The sequence below is a fragment of the Notothenia coriiceps genome, unplaced genomic scaffold (assembly GCF_000735185.1).
Source record: "Notothenia coriiceps isolate Sejong01 unplaced genomic scaffold, NC01 NC01_scaffold00018246, whole genome shotgun sequence".
NCBI lineage: Eukaryota > Metazoa > Chordata > Actinopteri > Perciformes > Nototheniidae > Notothenia > Notothenia coriiceps.
The window spans coordinates 53,029-72,973 of NW_011350947.1; the positions used below are offsets into that span (position 1 = coordinate 53,029).

At 43.0% G+C, this 19,945-nt stretch overlaps 1 protein-coding gene across 2 annotated transcripts in view; it reads right to left on the reverse strand.

Moving 5' to 3' along the window:
- Positions 1–642: 642 nt before the first annotated feature.
- Positions 643–19,945, reverse strand: part of atxn1a (ataxin 1a) — a 93,350-nt gene continuing 74,047 nt past the window's right edge. The window contains exons 1-3 of one of the 2 annotated variants that reach the window (XM_010777436.1): positions 17,874–18,150; positions 9,122–11,471; positions 643–6,965 (exon numbers count right to left, since the gene is read on the reverse strand). In XM_010777436.1, the coding sequence (XP_010775738.1) occupies positions 6,429–6,965; positions 9,122–10,972 (2,388 nt within the window). In that variant the 5' untranslated portion in view covers positions 10,973–11,471; positions 17,874–18,150 and the 3' untranslated portion in view covers positions 643–6,428. Of the gene's footprint in view, positions 6,966–9,121; positions 11,472–17,873; positions 18,151–19,945 lie in introns of those variants that run through there. The other variant, XM_010777435.1, reaches the window with a different exon arrangement.

A 19,945-nucleotide genomic window follows, 5' to 3' on the forward strand; every position in this document is an offset into this window, starting at 1 on the left:
CTCCGCCATCTGCTCAAGGTTCAAATTAATTAAAAAGAACAATTTATCCAAGCCTCTCTGACTTAAATTTCTCAAAGAGTTTAGAGAGTGTCAATACGAACATGTTAGCATTTAGCATGTTGTCCTCACCCAGTATGCACCTGTTGTGTGGGTATGTTTGATTAAGGCAATTTAGCATGCCGGCCGGCGGTGGCTTAATCAGTTATTAAGGTATGAAACCTTCTATATTCATTTTAACAATGCCGAGTTACAATATAGTAGTAAGTAACCCAACACCATTTGACTTTATTTTATTAGTTAACTCTAAATATAATAGTAATTTAGGAATGTTAAATTGCTGTTACTTTTAAATGTATTGAAATGCAAACAAACTACAGGGCCATGCATTTGCTTAGCCTCTCCATTTGCAGATAGTTAAGCAAAAACACAATCGAAGCAGGAAACATTATTTAAAGTGCAACATATAGAACTAATGTGAGCTTGGTGACATAATGTCTTAATCACTGCAGATAGTAGGAATGTCATGTAGCCCATACAACACTAGAGGGGGATGTTTTCTGCTCAATTTAAGCCAAACTAAATCACAGTGTTGATACCATTGTTTGTGTTAGTATTAAAATAAAGACACAGGACGCCCATTTATTCCAGATATGTCAAGGTTTCTTTTTCTTTTTCAAAGAGGTGCATTTGTACAGATGTCAAATACATACACCAACAGGGTTTCTCCATTGCTATAGAGGAAAGGGGTGGTGAGACACAGGGACTTAGTGAGTACAATATAGTACAAACAAGTTGGCTGGGACTGCTGCGCCCCCTCCCCTGCAGGCCAGACTGTCCGAGCAGGTCTGTGCTGATGTCCGCTTCTCTGCTACCGTCTTATAGGCCAACAAGTTTCAGTTCAGTTCTTGGTGTCTCCGGTAAGCAGAGAAACATCTAGACAGACAGTTTGCTAGCCTCAGGGCTGAGTGTTCAGAACAGGGGCGGGGGGGAATCAACGGGGCCACAGCTGACAGACAAGCTCCACCCCCCTCCGTGGAAGTGGGCAGGGTCAGAGGTCACCAGCCGTACAACCTGTCCCCTGCTGAAGTGTTTGTTGTACGGAGAGGCTGAACAAAGACGCTCAGTACACTGAAGAGTAATCCAAGCCATCTCCAGCATAATACACATATCATAATAATAATTCATAGTTAATTGTCATTAACAACATTTGTTAATCATATCAAATTATATGTAATACATTTACATATCTTATAACCCATATGAAACAGCCCACTATGTAAATTGATTGGGGTGAAACTAAACTTTTAAGTGGGCCTCTACAAGTTTTTTTTTTCTTTCTGCCTGAGTTGTTTATCCAGCGCTATGGACATTGACGAGACGTCATACAAAAAAAAAAGAGAAAAAAAAAGGAATCCTGATCGAATTCTGTTCACTTTTAAAACACAACGAAGTGCCAAAAACACATCCTTTTTGCAAAATGAAAGTACAAACATCAAGAAACAAGAGCACACATGCCTTTTTTCTGATCTGAAAAGTCAAAGCTCACACACCAACATTCATTTTATTTGTAAAATTGTGCAAGAAGCCAATTAAAAAAAAAAGAAGACATGAGCAGTGTTCCTCCAGTGAGGAAGCTTGTCATAAAAACTCAACAATGACACATTCTCTACATAGTTTTAAGTCCCCTGACATTATATCTAGTGCTACAAGGAGACTAAAACACAGAAAAAGCTCCTGCACCAAAGATAATGATCAAAACAATGCTGAGGTTTGTACGCACCGTTTTCACACCGCACGACCAACCAAAGCTGTGCCAAACACGTAGGCCAAATTTGATCTAAAAAATGTGAACTAAACCAAATTAAACATCACAGCTCGGGTTGGTGTAGGGTGGAAAAGATTTCAAACAAACCCGAACACAACTAAAGAAGGGATGCATTCCATGAGAAAAGGTTTTCCTAGTAGAAAATAACCAAGGAACCACCTAACACCTCGGCCCGTTGGACCCAAGAACGCGCCGGGCGCCAAGCGAGATGGAGCACAGACAGACAAATACTAGGATACGGAGAGGTGATGTGCAAAAACTTAAACTGAACCATCTCTCTTTTTCATAATTATTCACCCCTTTTGTTATCTTTCTCATTCTCTCTGTCTGCTTTGAATGAATGTTATCCCTAGGCAAGGTTTCGGTCTGAGACAGAGGGGTTAGACCAAGCCCATCCTAGGATTAGAAAGTGCTGAAACATTATCAAGTCTTTAACATCTACTTACATGTGCATCTCTGTTGGTTGGTTGTTTTTTTTCCTTTTTCTTTAATTTTTTGTACAAAAAGTGGTCCCCACTAAGCAATGAGGTTTTTTTTTTTTTCTGCGGGATTCACCGTGAACCGCCGAGGGTCAGGGTTTATGATCTCACAGACAATTACAGGAGAAAACACTCCGTGGCTCACACACACACACACACACACACACACACACACACACACACACACACACACACACACACATACTACACACATGGTGCGGACACACACACACACGCACAAAGGAGGTACGACAGTCTCTCACACACTCAAATTTAGAAAGGCCGCAAGGACAAAAGGGAAAGGGAGGTACGGACAAACTCTCCGTTGGGTTTGTTTCGCTTCACAAACATCCTGACTCTTGTTTTTACAGATGTGACGCACACATCGACAGACAGTAAAATACACAAGCCATTAACAAGGATGATACACTGGAGTAGAACTATGCTACATACACTTGGCACAGCAAAGAAGGGAGGGAGGGATACATGTAAGTATTGCACATCGTGGGACATTTCAAGGGGATACAAACTTGGGATTATCTTAAAAGAAAAAATACTACACTAGAAAAATTAGGAAACCTTGCTGTGATGTGCCGTTCACTGTCCTGCATTCAGAATGTGTCTACATTCCAGATTGCTTTGTTTCATAGTTAATTCGTTTGAAGTATAAACACAATGACCTTTTTTTTTTAAACAAGAGGTGAAAAGGAGACCGAATATCAAAAGATGATGTTAGGAGGGGGACAGGCAGCCCAGGCCACACTGAAAGGTAGCTAGCGGTTGTTGAGGGTTAATATTCCATTGCTTGGCCTCAGGAGGAGGTGTGAGGCTGGCTGGCTATGATTGGGTACCTGAAACAATGTTAACGAGGTCACTACGGGAGTCGTGGCAACGAGGTTTCTGCTGGTTGCTTCAGGTGCATGTGACTTTTGCTCTCCTGCAGCTCGAGTTTATGACTCTGACCAGCTGGGACGTGTGAGGTTTTGGGGGTCAGTTACTGCATATACGAGACACTTCCCTGAAAAACTAGCAACTGGTGTTGCAACTGCAATTCCTTAAGGTTAAAATGTACTCTATGATAAGGGGAATAGTGCTAACTGAAGAACACTTTGTTCAGGTTCAGGCTTCTAAAAGCATTTAATAATATATGGCAAGATTGTATTTTCTGTCTATAAGGAGGAAAAGAGGAGTTTTGGTTCGATGTTAGATGGTTTTTATTACATGTTTATTGCCGAGAATTTGAGCGGAATGACTCTGTTTGTGTTTGTGTGTGTGTGTTCAACTCATACACAAGGAGATTGCCTGAATATTAGTCATAATATTGCTTTTTAAAGTAACCAAACTTCAGCATCAATTGGCTTTGGCTAAAAATAAAAATGCTCTAAGCAGATGAAAGGTTTGATAACATGTTGTGGTTCTGCTTTTTACAATTATTGGGAAGGGGTTGTGTGTATGACATTTACAAAACACAGCCACTCACAGATTGCAAAACATACACACACACATATTTCTATTTGTACTCGTAATGATCATTATGATTCAATTGGAAAAGGAAGAAATGAAAATGTACTGTGGTGGGGTTGATCTGTGAAACCCTGTTTTATTATAAAAAAATAAAGCATTTTCAAATCCCATAAGGGGTCTACTCATTCACTCCCCATCAACATCTAAAACATTCTTCATCCATCTGAGCACACATCCATCCCACCATCACCCCGGTAAACTCCCACCACCTGAAGCGTTGCCCAACACACCAACACCTACATTATCAGTGGGATTCAAATTTGACTGATCTGCTTCTTAGAGGCAACCAACGACTTTCTCTATACCAATACCTGAATGCCGAAGCTTGATGAGAACGCTCAACAGATATGCCTACAAGAACCCATATCTTTAAATCCCAGACTCCACTGATGAATTTAAAAAGAATTGCCAATTTAGTTGAATAAAACAGTTACATTCTGGGACAACCAAGCAGGCGTATCTGTTGAGGTAATTTCTGCATCTTTTGCCGCACATAGGGTTTCAGCTGACTGGAAGCACAGGCCGTGTTCAAAACTGAACCCTAGTCCCTGCACCCTGGTTTCAACAGCAGAAAAGTGGACAAAAAGTCAAAATGTTCCTTTGGATAAATGGCATATCTTAAATTCAGTAGGCAGGCACGTGTTAAAATTCAGTTTTACAGCTCCTATGTTCCTAAAAACTAAAAATGTAATTTGACCTTAACTGCATTTATTTTCCTCTATAATGTGACAAGTGCCTGTTGAGGAACAAAGACCCTGGTCTCCTCCAGTGTGTCACGTGGTCTAGGGCTCGTTTCAGGACCGGGCGGTTCAACATCACGTCTCCACCCTTCTCCCTCCTCCTGATGTGCAAATTGCAAGATTCTATTAAGTACGACTCCAAGTAGAAACACTGGACATTTAACATTGTCTATATATCAAGTGAGTATAACCTTTATGCTATACACAGTATACATACTCATACACAAACTGACACAGGTACACAAACACACCACTCTACTGTACTGTGCATTAATCCATTCAACTAGTCTTTGCAGTAGGGACCTCAAAGCGTCCGCATTCGTCTCGATACAGTACATATTACAGGTCATTCAGGGATGGTGTGTACTGTTTTGAGTTTGTGTAAGCGTTTGTACGGACATACACAGACCCAATCTCATGCGCACACACATTACAAATATATGACACCCTCAAATTTCTGTGGCGTGAGCTTCTAATCGATGCTCTCAGTCGAGTACAGAACATCATTGGGATATTTCAAAAGCCTGTTCTTTGTTAATCCTCATGCCAGATCCTGAACTTTCAAAAACACATTCCAATACTTTCCCCTAACCTTTATATGGCTGGCTGGCTGTACAAGTGCACATGCTGAGAACCATCATACTTCTAAATTCCTTTTGTCAACATTATTTTTTCTCTAACTGTCTACTAACTGGAAACATTCTCCAATACAATCATCTCCTATTAGTGATCCCATGGCACATCCGCTCCCACCTTCACTTCCCCAAAAGCTTAAACTTTCCAAAGTGCTGTTGCTACTTTCTACCCTTGTCTTAATACAAAAAGAAAAATCTAAAAACATACAGTACTGCGTTAATAAAGAGACAACACCAATGTGTCGGCTGTATGGTGAGTGTGACAGGTGTGTTAAGTGCTTTGAAACATCCTGACCCTCTCAGAGCTGATTCTCTCTGTCCTCTCACACAGCCTCTTCTCCATAAAAAAGTATAAAGTAATTCATCAAAAACCATGAGGATTGTCTTCCTCTCGACATTTTCTTGAAGTGACCCAGTGTGTTCGCACTGCTATGCTTTAGGTTAGGGTATCTCACATTGATACATTAACATTGACCCACCTAGGTTCAAAATCTAGGACTTGATGACCCCTGGTTATGTTTTTTTGACAATCATTGGATCATGTGAGTTAGAATATGAGGGGATTATGAGAAACAAGAAGAAAACGCTCAAGATGAAATACTCCACCGTCATCGCACTGAACAGAGTGAGTGTTGTTCCCTCTCTTTTGTGTGGCACACTCGCAACACCTGATGACATCACTGCATAGGTCCGGCTCTGATTTGGAAAAAAATATAGTTATGGTTTTAACAAATCCTTTAAACTCAGGATCTTTTTTTCAGGATCACATTTAGGTATTTTTGTCCAGGCACAGGAAGTGAAATCACTGTAAAGAGTCTAAACTGTGAGCTAATTCAATTTGAAATGTCCATAATGTGTAGCCAGCCAAAAAGAGATATCAAGCATTGCTTCATGTGCCACACAGCAACCAATAAACATCTAGCACACCTCACAAATCCCTCACCATACAGTAGGTCATCTCATGAAAACCATCAGAAACGGCAGCGATTGCGCAAGTGATATCAAATCCAACTATTAAAACATGTGTTATTGACTACATGGACTTAAGGTGATACCATGTAGGGTACATTTACCTCTACAGCACAGTATTCAAGATAGAAAAATAAAATCGGAAAACAAAACTTTAAAATCAAGACGAATGAAACATTAATGTGGGCATTCATTTTTTCTTGTAGAGTCCATTTATGTTTCCTAATCCCAATGGATGAATATACAGTCCTGCGCTTCACTTGCCAATATTTGACCTTCCCTCGATGCTGACCTTCACCTCGTGGGGGATGAAGGAAGGTTTGGGCAGGGTCAAAGGTGGCTCCTCCTCTGATTTTTCTACTTTCCGACCTTCAGGAGCAGACCATCTCCTCTTCCTGCTTCCTGATGGCTTGCTGGCGCCAGCTTGTGCGCTGCTGGAAACCTGACCTTTAGAAAGTGCCCCTCTTTCCCCAAACATGAGATCCCCGTTTCCCACGTTGGTGCCTCCATTCCCACTGGCAGCGCTCCCTCGCTGGCTGATGCCGTTCTCCCGCTCTGAGACAGCTCTGGGGGGTTTGAGGTAACCAGAGGAAGGGGTAACCAGTTCCAGGGGCTGGGTCTTCTTCAGGGATCCGTTCCTCAGGTTCTTCAGGGTGAGGGAAATACAAACATCGCCCACAGAGAGCTTGGTGCAAGGCAGCTCCAGAAGCTGCGTGGTCCGGTCTGGGCAGCATGAAGACCAGCCTTGGCCGAACACGAAGAAGGGGTACTCCACCAGGACCTCCACGCTCACCTGGAGGTGAGGGAAGGGGGGGGGGCATAAACACAAGAATACTTCAATACAAAAAGTAGCTTGTCTTTAAAGCCCCTAAACACTTCCAATCTAACAGTTATACATAATAAATTATTACATTTTTATTTAGAGAAAAACTCAAAAACATTCACTAGGATTGTGTGGATGTGGTTTTATAAGATTTGCTTTGCAGTAATAATGAACTATCTATCCTTATTTTTCCTCTTTCTTTACAACCAAGGACAGAGACAGGGCTACAAGGACTTTATTTGTGTCTAAATGTAGCTGAATGAAAGAACTACTGGGACATGTTGTTCTTAAAATCATAAAGAATATTATGTTATAACTGATTGGTTTGTTAGAGGCACAGCTGGATACTGTTGGCATAGAAGCAGAACATAAGTAAAAACATTAAAAAGATTAGCAACATACTTCAAGAGAAAATGCCTAATCCAAAGATGAAGTATTACACACAATTGATAAAGAGGATGCAACACATTTATGTTTAAGGGATTACAGTTCTGAATTGAATTATGAACATATAGGGCTGACTTAGATTTGCATTATCATTTGTATGTATGAGAGAATAAAGAGATGACTGATGGAAGCAGAGGAGGCTTAGAGATGTGATGTGTAGAGAGAGGGGGCAAAACATATGAAGTGAAAGATTTCAAATAGAGAGAATGAGAAGGTGGGAGTGGAAGAAGTTACTAAGATGGAGATGAAAAGGCGAGTTTACAGAGGAAGGGCGGGTAGAACAAGAAGAGGAGTAAGGAAGTGAGCGTGAAAAGAGAACAATGTCAAGAACGGTACAAGTGCAAGATGTATCAAACAGCCTCTCAAAGGAAACGGCAGGCATTATTTCCCCAACCCTATTAGATCATTTTTGATTTCTCAGAGTTAGTCCTCTGAGTGTGGACTCAATGCTGCTACCACCTCTCAGGAAAGAAACAAAAAGCAAGGAGAGCCACTGATGGAGTACAAGAGAGAAGGATAAGTCTTTGAAAGATTGTCAGCTTTTGTGGGGTACAGTATCAAAGAGCAGCCGGGGGCGGGAGAGAGGGCTAGAGATGTGCTGTGGTGGTGGACACATGAAATGGATTAACTGGCTTTAACGCACACACTCAAAGACAGTGAGAATGTGTGTGTTTCAAGGAGTTGGAGGGAGACAGTAAAAAGGATAAAATCAATGCTCAGTATTAGATGTTAGGAGATTACTGAAACATCGTAGTTCTAAAAATGTTTTTACACGTACAGCAGCAGAAATGTGATATCAGTACATTCATGTTCCGTGCTTTACTGAATACTTAATGAGTAGATATCCAACACTCTGCTCTTTGAACTTTTCTACAGCTCATAATAAGAACATGGTTGTTACATCACTGCCATCATAGTACATTGAAGTTAATTTAATCTGAAAGGAGTCCTGTGAGGTTCACCTATGATAGAGTCATTAATAAGGGAGCAGCTCAACACTTGTCATTAAACATTAATAACACACACTCGGAGCATGCATTCTAAGAAATCTTGCGGATGTAGTGTGTCTCACTCACACCTATAGAGACACCTATAGGACTAAACACAGCAGTAAAGGGCTGAATATAGGAGTTTCTGTTTCACTGAGCCGTAATGCACAAAGCATAATGAGGGCATTAAGCGTTATCAAGTACAATCACATAAAGAACAAGCCTTAAAGGACTAGTTTCACTTCCTTGCAGGGAATTAAAAAAGAAGATCGATTTCAATCTTATGTCTCTGCATTGCCAATGGAAACAGCCCTGAGTTGATTAGCTTAGGTTGGCATAGCATAAACACTGGAGGCAGGGGGGAAATAACAAAGCTCTAAAGTTTGAAATAAACTACTAATATTGCCTCTAAACCTTTATTATTATCACTAATCTGTAAACAAACAAAATGAATTTCGTCAGGGATTCTATTGTGTGCACATTAGACCAACAAAACTGAACATTGCTAATTAGTGGGCTTTAGAGGTGTGAAAAGCCATATTTACAGCTCTGCTTTGAGTCATGGCTCTAGCTCCATAGTTTAAGCACAGACATGAGGGTGATATCAATTCAACTGACATTCAAAATGTAAACAAATATTTAAAAAATATAAATCTAAGACTATAATTGATGTTGATCTCCGTCTCTCACCTGTGAACGGTGCTCCCCAACGGAGAACTGCACCACAGCAAAGTTGTGTGAGGCGGGGCTCCCTTCGATGCGCTCCACTGTGGACGAGTCGATCTTCAGGTCGCTGCTGATCTCAGCGCTCTGGATAAAGTCCTCCGTCTTCAGGTCCTCCACACGTTTCAGCTCCCCGTCGGCCAGCTGGATGATGGAGCCCTTGATGAAATAAGGGGGGAGTGATGGGGGCGCCCCCGTACTAGATGAGGAAGGAGGAACAGAAGTCGCGACCACCCCTGGCGGAGCGGGAAAAATGGGGAGATGAAGCTGGGCTTGGACCACTGCACCTGAAACGCTCTGGTGATACGAGCCGCCGTGGTGCTCTAGAGTTTCTCCTTTGGGGGCCGCAATGTATGTGTGTGGGAGTCTGGTAGGAAACGAGGCGGCTTGGCTAGATGATGTTACTTGGGAGGCTACAGGTTCCAATGTGGCCACTCCACTTCCACTTACAGGGATAATGACTGGTTGGGTGCCAGGAATGAGTAAGTGTTGTTGTAGGCTGGTGTGATAGCTGACCGGCGTATGGCTCCCAGCGCCCCCTGCTATGTACCCAATTATAGGTGGCTGAGGGTAGATACTGGAGGAGGGGAGACCCATTGACAGTGACTCTGTGGCGCTGTGGGTGGTCTGGATGACGGTCTGAGGCGACAGTGTGCTGACAGCAGCTTTCAGGCTGTCCACACTTAATGGGGATGCAAACGTGAAAGAGGAGGAGGTGTTGGAGGAGGAGGTTGTGCGATGGACAGGCTTGCCCAGGATGATGCCACCTTTCTCCAGGTGTGCCGGGGCACAGGTTGTCAGCTTCTCGTTGCCGGTTCTGTGTTGTACCAGCTGGTGGTCCCCATGGCTGTTGGGCATCAGCATGAACGAGGTTCTCAGCCCTGAGTGATCGTGAGTGGCGTAGTCTGAGTGCAGAATCAGCTGGCGGGCCTCGTAGGAGGACAAAGACAATGTGGCGTCCCGGGATTTGCTCCCTGGCTTAGAGAGGTTGGATTCGGGGGACATTCCAAACCGCCGACCCCTTTCCAGCTCTCCATTGTGGTGCTCTCTGTGTCTGGAGCCACCTTCATCTTTCCTTGTGGGTCCGTCCGAATACTGCACCACAAGCTGGGACATCCCATGTCCCAAAGAATGGTGGGGGTGCAGTGACTGGAGAGGAAGGTGGACGCCTCCTTGGTAATGAGGTGACGGCACAGTCCGTGTTGACGTTGACATCTGAACTTGGTGAGGGTAGAGGTCTGTCGAAGGCGGAGGCATGGAGGCGCGTGCCGAGGACGCTCTCTGCTGGTCGTGTTTGGAGGCGTGCGAAGGAGCAGACACTGTCTCTGTGTACGAGTGTCTCTGCGCGGACAAAGAGGAGGACGAAGAGGAGGTGAGGGGGGGAGGTGGAGGAGGAGGCGGAAGCAATTGAGGGGAGATGTAGCTTGCGTATGGGGCACTGTAGGGTGAGGCTATGAACTGCAGGTTGGGAGGCAGTTGGGCGTAGTGGACAGTTCCTCCAACAGTGGACTGTGACAGGGCGGACGTATACACTGTAGGAAGAGATGAGACGAGACTCAGTGAGGAGGATGAAGAGTCCGAGTTGGAGAAGAGGGATTTATACTGGAGGCTGTCCGACTGACTGGAGCTACGGTGACCGCCCACTCCACTCTCATTCCCAGCAGCCACGCTGGCCAGCCAGGCCATGTTCTCTGTGCGCTGGCTGTCACTGGCGGGGGGGATGGTGGGGGAGCGGAGTTCAGAGGGTAATGTGCTTGAGACGATCTCCCTCTTCTTTGGGGGCAGACATTCATTACTGCGTTCCTGATTGGACTTCATGCTGACTACACCTCACGTCCCTAAACTGCACTTGCTTATCGTTCCTTAGCTTTTGGCCTTCTATTGCTTTTCTTTTCTATTTCTGACTTTTTATTTCACTTTCCTTCCTTTTTCTCACTTTTGATGATCTATCACTTGTCTCGCCGTAATAAGCTATGAATTCCAAATTTCTACTCTCTTTCTATCTTGTTCACCGAAGCCCGATCTTTATCAGGGTGATAAGAAGGAAAATCCAGACCCTAACAAGCAGGTGAGGAGGGATTAAGATGGAGATGAAGATATGGAGAGGGGGGTTGGAGGATGGGGGGAGAGGGGGGGTAGGGCGGTCTGTTTGGTCCAGAGGTGTTTAGCGGCTGGAGGGTGAGCTCAGAGCTGGAGGGGAGAGAGTCACGACGTCACACCTGCTGCTGCCGCCGAGGACGACGGGGGGCCGAGTGCGTCGCACTTCATGCGGAATCATTTCCTTGCAAAAGCAAGCCTGCCCACACCCAGCACAATCCTGTGGAAGAGAGACAAACAGCATTAGAAAAGGTGTGGGTGCTTTTAAATAAAACTAAATAATCACTGAAATGCATTAAATCTTAGATGAAGCATTCTTAGTCTAGGGCAGTGTTCGGCAACCCCTGGCACGCGTGCCACCATTGGCACGATAACCAGTGGCACACTAGGAATAAGTGGAATAAGTGTGCAAAAAATTTAAATTTTATTTTCGGATTCTGAACGAGAATCTCTCCCCGTTACCTGCAGAAGGAAGCCATGCATGCAACGCAGCCCCGCTCTCTTTAACTCCAGGCGACTTTCTGCCGCTTTCTTCCGTGGTGCAGTGCTGATCGTTTCACCACAGAGGAAAGCACTTCACTAATTGCAGTACCCATAAGGAGCTGTACAAATGCCGCAGTTTTTGCGTGGCTGTGTCTTTAGTTGAAAGCCCAGTGGCGATCTGCTCATCTTTCATCGAAATAACATGCTACACAGGGGCGGACTGGCCATGTGTGTTCTGGAGAATCACAGAACGGACGATCGTCCTTATTATTATGCCGATTAAACAAATTATTTCAATTTGTTTGTTAAATTTGGCCCTCCTGTTGACAGTTAACGAGCGTTGAGCTCTTTTTAGCTCTATCTTTGCCACAACATTATGTGAGGAAAGAAATTGAAGCAGGATAAATGAATAATAACACAGGCAGTTTGTAAAAGTTGCACCCTTATTAATTATCGAAAAATGGAAACAATTCCAAGAACTTTCCGGCACCTGCTGTACTTGGACATCTGATAACAAGCCTGTGCTGTACTCAATAAAGTGTGTGTGAGTGTCCCACATGTGTGCCTGTGTGTGTGTCTGCCATCTGCTATAAAGGACCCCCTGCTGTAAAGATGGAAAGCTTGGTGTGAATCTCATAAATAATGTAGAAGCATTTCAAGCACCCCCCCCACACACACACACAGCGACACACCATCATGCTTACTCAAACACTGACACCTGGGCATATTCAGTTATGCTGACACATGTTATTTTGGTGACACACAGCTCAAGTTCACACACTTTCCCCGACAAGTGCACAAAAGCTAAATCAATGAACAACTTAAAGACCCTTCCCATTTGTACACTTGGTGGGCAGAGTATCCTATGACTAACAAACGGCAAACTAAAAATGTACAGCTAGCATTGCTGTTGTTACGACAACGCACTGACTGCATTACAAAATGTGTCTCAGTTTAAAGTTTGCAAGGCAATGAGTTTACATTTTCAACAGCTGAATGTGTTTTATGCGAATAAACTTAAAGAAAAGTATTATTCACAATAAATGAAAACACACCTAAAATAATTATCTGAACCAAAATGAAAATGTGATTATGTTGCATTACTGTTATTTAGCACATGAATAAACGTCAGGAATTAAACAAATAATCATATAATAATAATTAACACAATGAAATATCTTCAACCACATACAACATGTCAAATATAGACTTGTTTTTGTCATTTAAAAAGGCACTTCATCCAAATGCCACAACGAGAACAATCAATATAAAAAAAGAAAATCTTTTCAAATGTATGTCATGATACTTAACAGTATTTAGATAAGGAAGTCAGTGAGCGTATCCATTCTGCATATAAAAATAATTATGGTTCCTCCATTTAGCCATTCTGGTAACAGACCTGATGATCTGATCTCTGCCACTGCCAAGCCACAACATATGTAATCTTCCAACCAGAATGAATTGTTCAACACTTCTGAGACTTCATAAGGTTTATTTGCAAGTTCCTGCAGGGAGATACCAATTGCTTTCACTTGCGTGCGTGCGGCCGTGTGTGTTGCCGTGTGTGTTCTGTATGACGAGAGACCTCTTGCATCTCAAGCAGATTCCTTTGGTTTTCCAAGTGTCGCATTGCTACTATAGCGAAACTGCAAAGACATGCGTAGGAGTAATGCAAATTCACATACAGTACAGTATAAGAACACACACACACACACTTTTTCAAGCACGCACCATCTGTTCAATCAGGCAGGCATGACTCAGAGTGTGTTGAGAGGTGCTGTTGATCGGTGAGCTTTTAGCACTGAGATGCACTCTTCCCTGCCTCTCCCTCCTTCACTCCAACTCCTTTCAACTCCTCTCCTGCCTCAGCCTGCCCACCTCTCCTTCTTCATCACTGCATTTCCAATAATCGTTTTCCATCTAGTGTAATGTTCTTCATTGTCTGTCAATCCTTGCTTCTACTCTCTTGGCATTATTTGACATTAATCTTCTCTCTCCTGTTCGGTATGTCATTGAACGTAAAGTTGGTGCTGTAGCTGACAATGACAGTGGTGATATAGATTGGTATGAAATAATAATCCAAGTTCGTTTTCAACAAGCTGTTGCTCAAATTAAAACTTTGTGATAAGAGGAATATTATGTGTCTGAGCGTTGTGAGATGAGAGACGTTTCATATCAGCCGTCACATCAAAAAGTCAGCACACACGGCCTCAGATCTGTTCATGCTGCCATCTATGGCTGCTTTTATCTTCAAAGTGTGGTACTTTATTTCTGACAGTTCACTCGGGCTGGTGAGAAAAGGTTTGTTAGAATTCCAGGAGAAATATTAAAGTGGATCTATCATGCAACATTTGAATAATATAGTGTAGGACCATACCTATATAAGGCATATTTATACTTTTTATTTTTCAAAATACCAAACAGATCATGCATTTTAGGCATTCCTCATTTCGCTCAATTTAACACTGTCTTTGCATGGGCTGATTCTGTGAGAACAGCACCATCTACAGGCCTGGCATATGTACTACAGCGTCTCCAGCACTTTCGAACGGCAATGTCCGTGGCTGTCTCCTCCTGATCGGTGGAGTTGGCCCAATAGTCTATGACGTCACAGAAGTGGCGCTACGGCTATTGGGCCAACTCCACCGATCAGGAGGAGACAGCCACGGACATTGCCGTTCGAAAGTGCTGGAGACGCTGTAGTACATATGCCAGGCCTGTAGATGGTNGAGCCGTTGCGACTTCCGACTGATTTCGATAGAGCGGGTCACATATAGGAAGCAGTTTTTCCTGAAAGTAAGAAAAGTGTGAACATTTACTTTTTTCCGCCANCACTTCTGTGACGTCATAGAAGTGTTCAAATCTGGATCAGTTTGTATCAGATCCGTTGCAGCCCCTTTTTAAGAGATTTGGGTATGGAGGAAAAGAGAGAGGGTTGTGTTTTCTGACACTTGGTGAGTTCCCTGGAACACCGGGGACACATATTCATGTATAAAAGACGTACAAAAGTGCATTTTGCATGATAGGTCCCCTTTAAGCATTGTCATATTAGATATATGTATATTGTGTTTGTAATAAGCATGGCAACTATACAAACTATAAAATAGGATATACAATGTAAATCAATGGGAACTCTTATTAATGAAGAACAATAGCACGTAAACCTGCATTAACAACTTTTTTGCCATGTGGGGGCAGCAGAAGCAAACACAGTATATTGAAATATTTCATTTGATAGGTCTAACTTTTTAGCAAACTAATGCGTTTTTCCCATCCAGTAGACATGGAGCAACATTAGCATTCACTTGATGGTGGGCTTCTAGTCACCTTGCACATATATGACCAATATTCACTCTCCTCTAAGCCCTGTATTGGTCTCAACCAAAGGTCGAGGGAAAAATGCTCAATTGTCTTCACTACTAACTGTGTCTGTCTGCTTTTTGGTATTGAACAAGGTGATAAAATGGGCTTTCAGAACTTTCTTTCTGAAAATAGCTGCCTGCTGTGTATGGAAACACACAGAAATAAGGATATAAAACCACGAGGTGAAAGATACTACAGTAAGAGAGAAAAATAGAGAGAAAGAATAGAAAGAGGCTGTGCTTAGAGTGAGTCAGAAGGAGTTAAGTACAGAAATGTTTTTGCTGAGAGCTCATCTGTCCTTAATATTAAAGCTTCCAGCATGTAGAGTGTGAAACATTATCATTAACAAACACAATAAAGTTAATCCAACACATGATTTGAGAGAGTGATATGAAGTGCAGGAAAGTACATGGAGTGTGTAAAGTCTTTGGACACATGGGAGAAATGGAGAGAGAAAGAGATGCAAGCTAACTGACCTACATTGCAGAAAGAGAGAGTATTGCTTTGCTGAAACTGACCCTCAAACACACATTCACTGAAAAGCGATGTCACCCGATTCTTGCTGAGTTTGCAACTGTGTGTTTGAGTGTGTCTGTGTGTGTGGGTGTGTGTTTGAATGAATGTGTGTTGACGACCTGTAACCTAAGCCGTCTGTCCTCCATGTGCTTCAGTCTCTTTTTCACACACACACAGACACACACTTTACCAACGTCTGTGTGTGCATGCGTGAGTCAGTAACCTGAATCGTTCACTCATGCACTATACTATTGTCCTTCTACGGTCAAAACAGTGGAGGTTCTCAGGTTTCTTTCCTTCACACACACACACACACACACACACACACACACACACACACACACACACACAAAATACTACTGGATGAATTGTAAAGTACTCGCACTGTCTGCTGTTTGTAACTAAAACCCTGCAGGGACAGAGAATCAAATCTCTCATGTATAAAGTGTATATGAAAAAAAAGGGTATTCAAAGTTATATGTTACAGTAATACATATTAAACCTTACTTTCTTTTTGACACATTTAACTTAACAGGCTGAATGGCGGTAAAGGCGCCATGTACTGCAATAGTATGGGCAACATGTTTTAACTATGGTCCTTTACAACAATTACAAAACATAGCAGCAGATATAAACATTAGGTTTCATATTCCTGCAGTACATCTCTGAGCTACTGATATCCTCCCAATGCAGGATATACGATTCCTTCCGGGTTCAATGACATTCAATCTGTGGTAAAATATTAGAAACAATGACAATACACTTTCAGCCAAAGATTTCCAGCCATATCACGTGCTGTTGAGGTAATCCTAGAAAGTGTATTCTTTGTTTTGTGCTCTATTTCTAAAAGCTGCCGGCCAACACAGAGGTCACTAAGTTTCCTAAAACGACAAAGTCGCTGGGAGGGGACCTGCAAATGTTTTTTTAGCTTTGTTGTCAGGAGGCCCAAAACATTTTGGCAGCACACACAACTGCAGGCGGAGCACGAGGTTAACATCACAACATGCTAACCATTAGGCTACATAACGTGTTATCACACCCACACACAGTGTTACACTAAACATAAAGGCACAATGAATGTTTGCTTATTGGGAAACTCATCTCATGTAATATACTAAATACAAATCTTACATAAACCAACACACGTGTCACTTTTCCGTCTACTTGTGTGTATGGGCTACATATGTCTGCTGCATTTGTATAGTCATAATCATGATCAAAGGGATAAGTCCGACGTGATGTGTTATCTCACTGCTAAAAATAGTTCCACTGGAAAGTACAGTGTTGCTGCAGGCTTATACTTCTCTGCCTCTCTCTACTTCTCAATGTTGTTCCTCTATGTCTCTATGAAGCTTTCTGCCAATGTGGTTTTTCATTAGTGTGGGTGTGTGTTTGCTTATGTGCGTGGACAGAGCGGGGACCCTTGCCAGACTGGGAACTCTGACAAGGCTGCCACTTTATTCCCTGTCACTTTTCACTAGTGATTACACACAAACAACAACAAACACACACACACACACACACACACACACACACACACACACACACACACACACACACACACACACACACACACACACACACACACACACACACACACACACACAAGTGTGGTCAGATAGTGCGGGAGTAATGGAGGATCTGCCATGACGGAGACACAGAGTTAGAGAAGCAAGGGGAAGAGGAGAGGGAGGGGTGACGGAGAAAAAGGGAGTAGTTATGAGTTACACAAACAAAGAGAGACAGAGATGGAGAGAAACAAATGACTGTGAAAGTGTCTTTCGGAAAACAAACACTTAGGCAGCGTTGCATGACTTGCACTTTCTCACCCCTCCATAACCCTGAGGGTGGGCGGGAGGTTGGAGGGGTGAGGAGGGTGAAGACAGACCGACAGTCTGAGAGAGAGAAGAGCCAATGGAAAGAGAGGAATGGGAGAAATGTGTGAAGAGAAGAGACGAGAAGAGAAGAGACAAGAAGAGAAGAGAATAGTAGAGAAGAGAAGAGAAGAGAGAAGAGACAAGACGAGAAGAGTAGAGAGGAGAGGAGAAGAGAAGAGAAGAGAGGAGAGGAGAAGCAGGGAGGGGAAACACTTCAGGGCGACGGGCGAATTAAAGTAACAAGCCACGACGATTGTAGGAAAAACTAGGGCAGACGCAATACGCACTTCCAAACGACATACTGTGATGCATCAGGACACGCTACCTCCCTCTCGTCCCACACACACTTCATTCAGAGCAAAAACTGTGTGAAGTCTACTTACCGGGGTAGCAGGAGTAGCCCACTTCTGCAGCATGCTCTCACTTCCCCTCTCATTCCTTTCCTCCCTTGCTCTTCTGCTCTGCCGTGTCCCTTGTAAAGCACCCGAGTCTCTCTCTCTCTCTCTCTTTCTCTCTCCCTCCCTCCCTCGAGCGGAAAATCCCGAGCAGATTCAGTCTAGTTGTGTTACAAACTGCTCTCGGCCTTTCTCACCCCCCCAAACACACCTCTCCTAAACCTTGACAGCAAGGCAGGAAGCTCCCTCACTACCACTGATACACAGCACTCAGGTGATCACACACACACAAAAGTGGTAGCATACACTTGCACACGCCCACAGGGAGGGAGTCCCGCATGCAGAGCTCCAACGTGTATTATGCAAGGGGCTGAATGTGAGCCAGAGCTCACACACACACACACACACACACACACACACACACACACACACACACACACACACACACACACACACACACACACACACACACACACACACACACACACACACACACACACACACACACACACACACACACACACACACGGCCCCTCCCACGGTTCACTCGGCCAACTTCATCAGGTATTCATTCAAAAAACACACACACGCCAGCTGGCTGAACGCCCAGAGACCGCTTACAAGCAGCGAAAGAGAACGAGAGAGGGAGGGAGTTTGTTACAGTGAGAAGGGCAGAGAGGTGGAGTGTGGGAGAAATAAAGAGGGAGGGATAGAGTAAGCAGTAGATATTAAAGAGAGAGAGAGAGAGAATACATGAAAGAGTGACACAGACAACTCGTGTACACACAGATATGTTTGAATCTGGGACTGAAACTAGGATAAATATGCAGTTTTTTTTCTTTATTTATTGATCAATCATGACCTATTAAATAGTCAAACAATAGCGAATCAGAATCACCAAGAGCCCCAAGCGATGGTAGGAAAAGTTAGCAACAAACTGATCTCCAGATGAAAATAATAACCGTTTTGGTAAGTGCTAATCAATTGTCAAATATTATTCTGACAAATCGAGTTAGGATTGAGTGTATAATCATTACAGATATAACCAGAACTAGGCAAACACATTTAGTTTATACACTTAAACACCCAGGCTAACGAGGAACACACTAAATCAATGACAGAAACAGTATCTGTGTTCCCCTTTTGCAAATACAGTAGGAGTTATACTCAGATTCAACGGGGCTGCACTTCCTGCTTTCCACCACTAGATGTCATGACTGATTTCCTCACTGACAGCGAACAGAAGTCTATTTCTGTTAGCTAGCTGACCTAGTTAAAAGACCATTTGAAAGTAAATATAGATTAAATGTGCTCCTCAATGCTAAGAGTTGTAGCACGCACAGCGAATACGTGAGCACTCACTCATAAGATGTTAACACACACACTCAAACAGGCACGTGCACACATAGACCTCAAAGTGGGCTTGAGCCCCTGCCCTTTTTCTTCCTCCAGAGAAAGTGCCCTTTTTATTTTTTATTTTAAATAAATTAATATGTATCTACTGCTGTTTGCGCACACTTTCCAAAAATATATTGATTGAATACAAAATAAAAATATCAGGTCGGGAGATTAGACTGTGAGGTTCCGCTGCTCTCTCTCCCCTCCCTCCACGTCTCGCGCACAGCCGTGCGGACATCGGCAGTCCCTTCAGACAGATGTGGTTTGCGTATTTATGTAGAGAACAGCCTTTTTCAGTTTTGTGTTTAGATTTTTGTTGATTTTGAAGTGTTATTTATTTTAATACCACAAAAATAATTCAAAGGACTTAATGTTGTGCTAAAATAAATAAATTAGTATAGCAATTAACTAGTAGCATAGAAAACATGCACATTGTGGCATAGTTTCCTTTGTTGATGTCTGCTCTTGTGTGTAGTGAATACTAAAGAAGACCATTGTCTCTGTGTTAACTGATTATTTTGTAGAATTATGTTGAGTATTAAACAATTGCGTGAGTGTGAGGGTATTAAAATTAATTGGTCGGTAAGCCAGAGATGTGCAACTATATTTAACTTTTAGTTTTACATTTTTTTTAATAAATGATTATAGGATGTGCCCTTTTT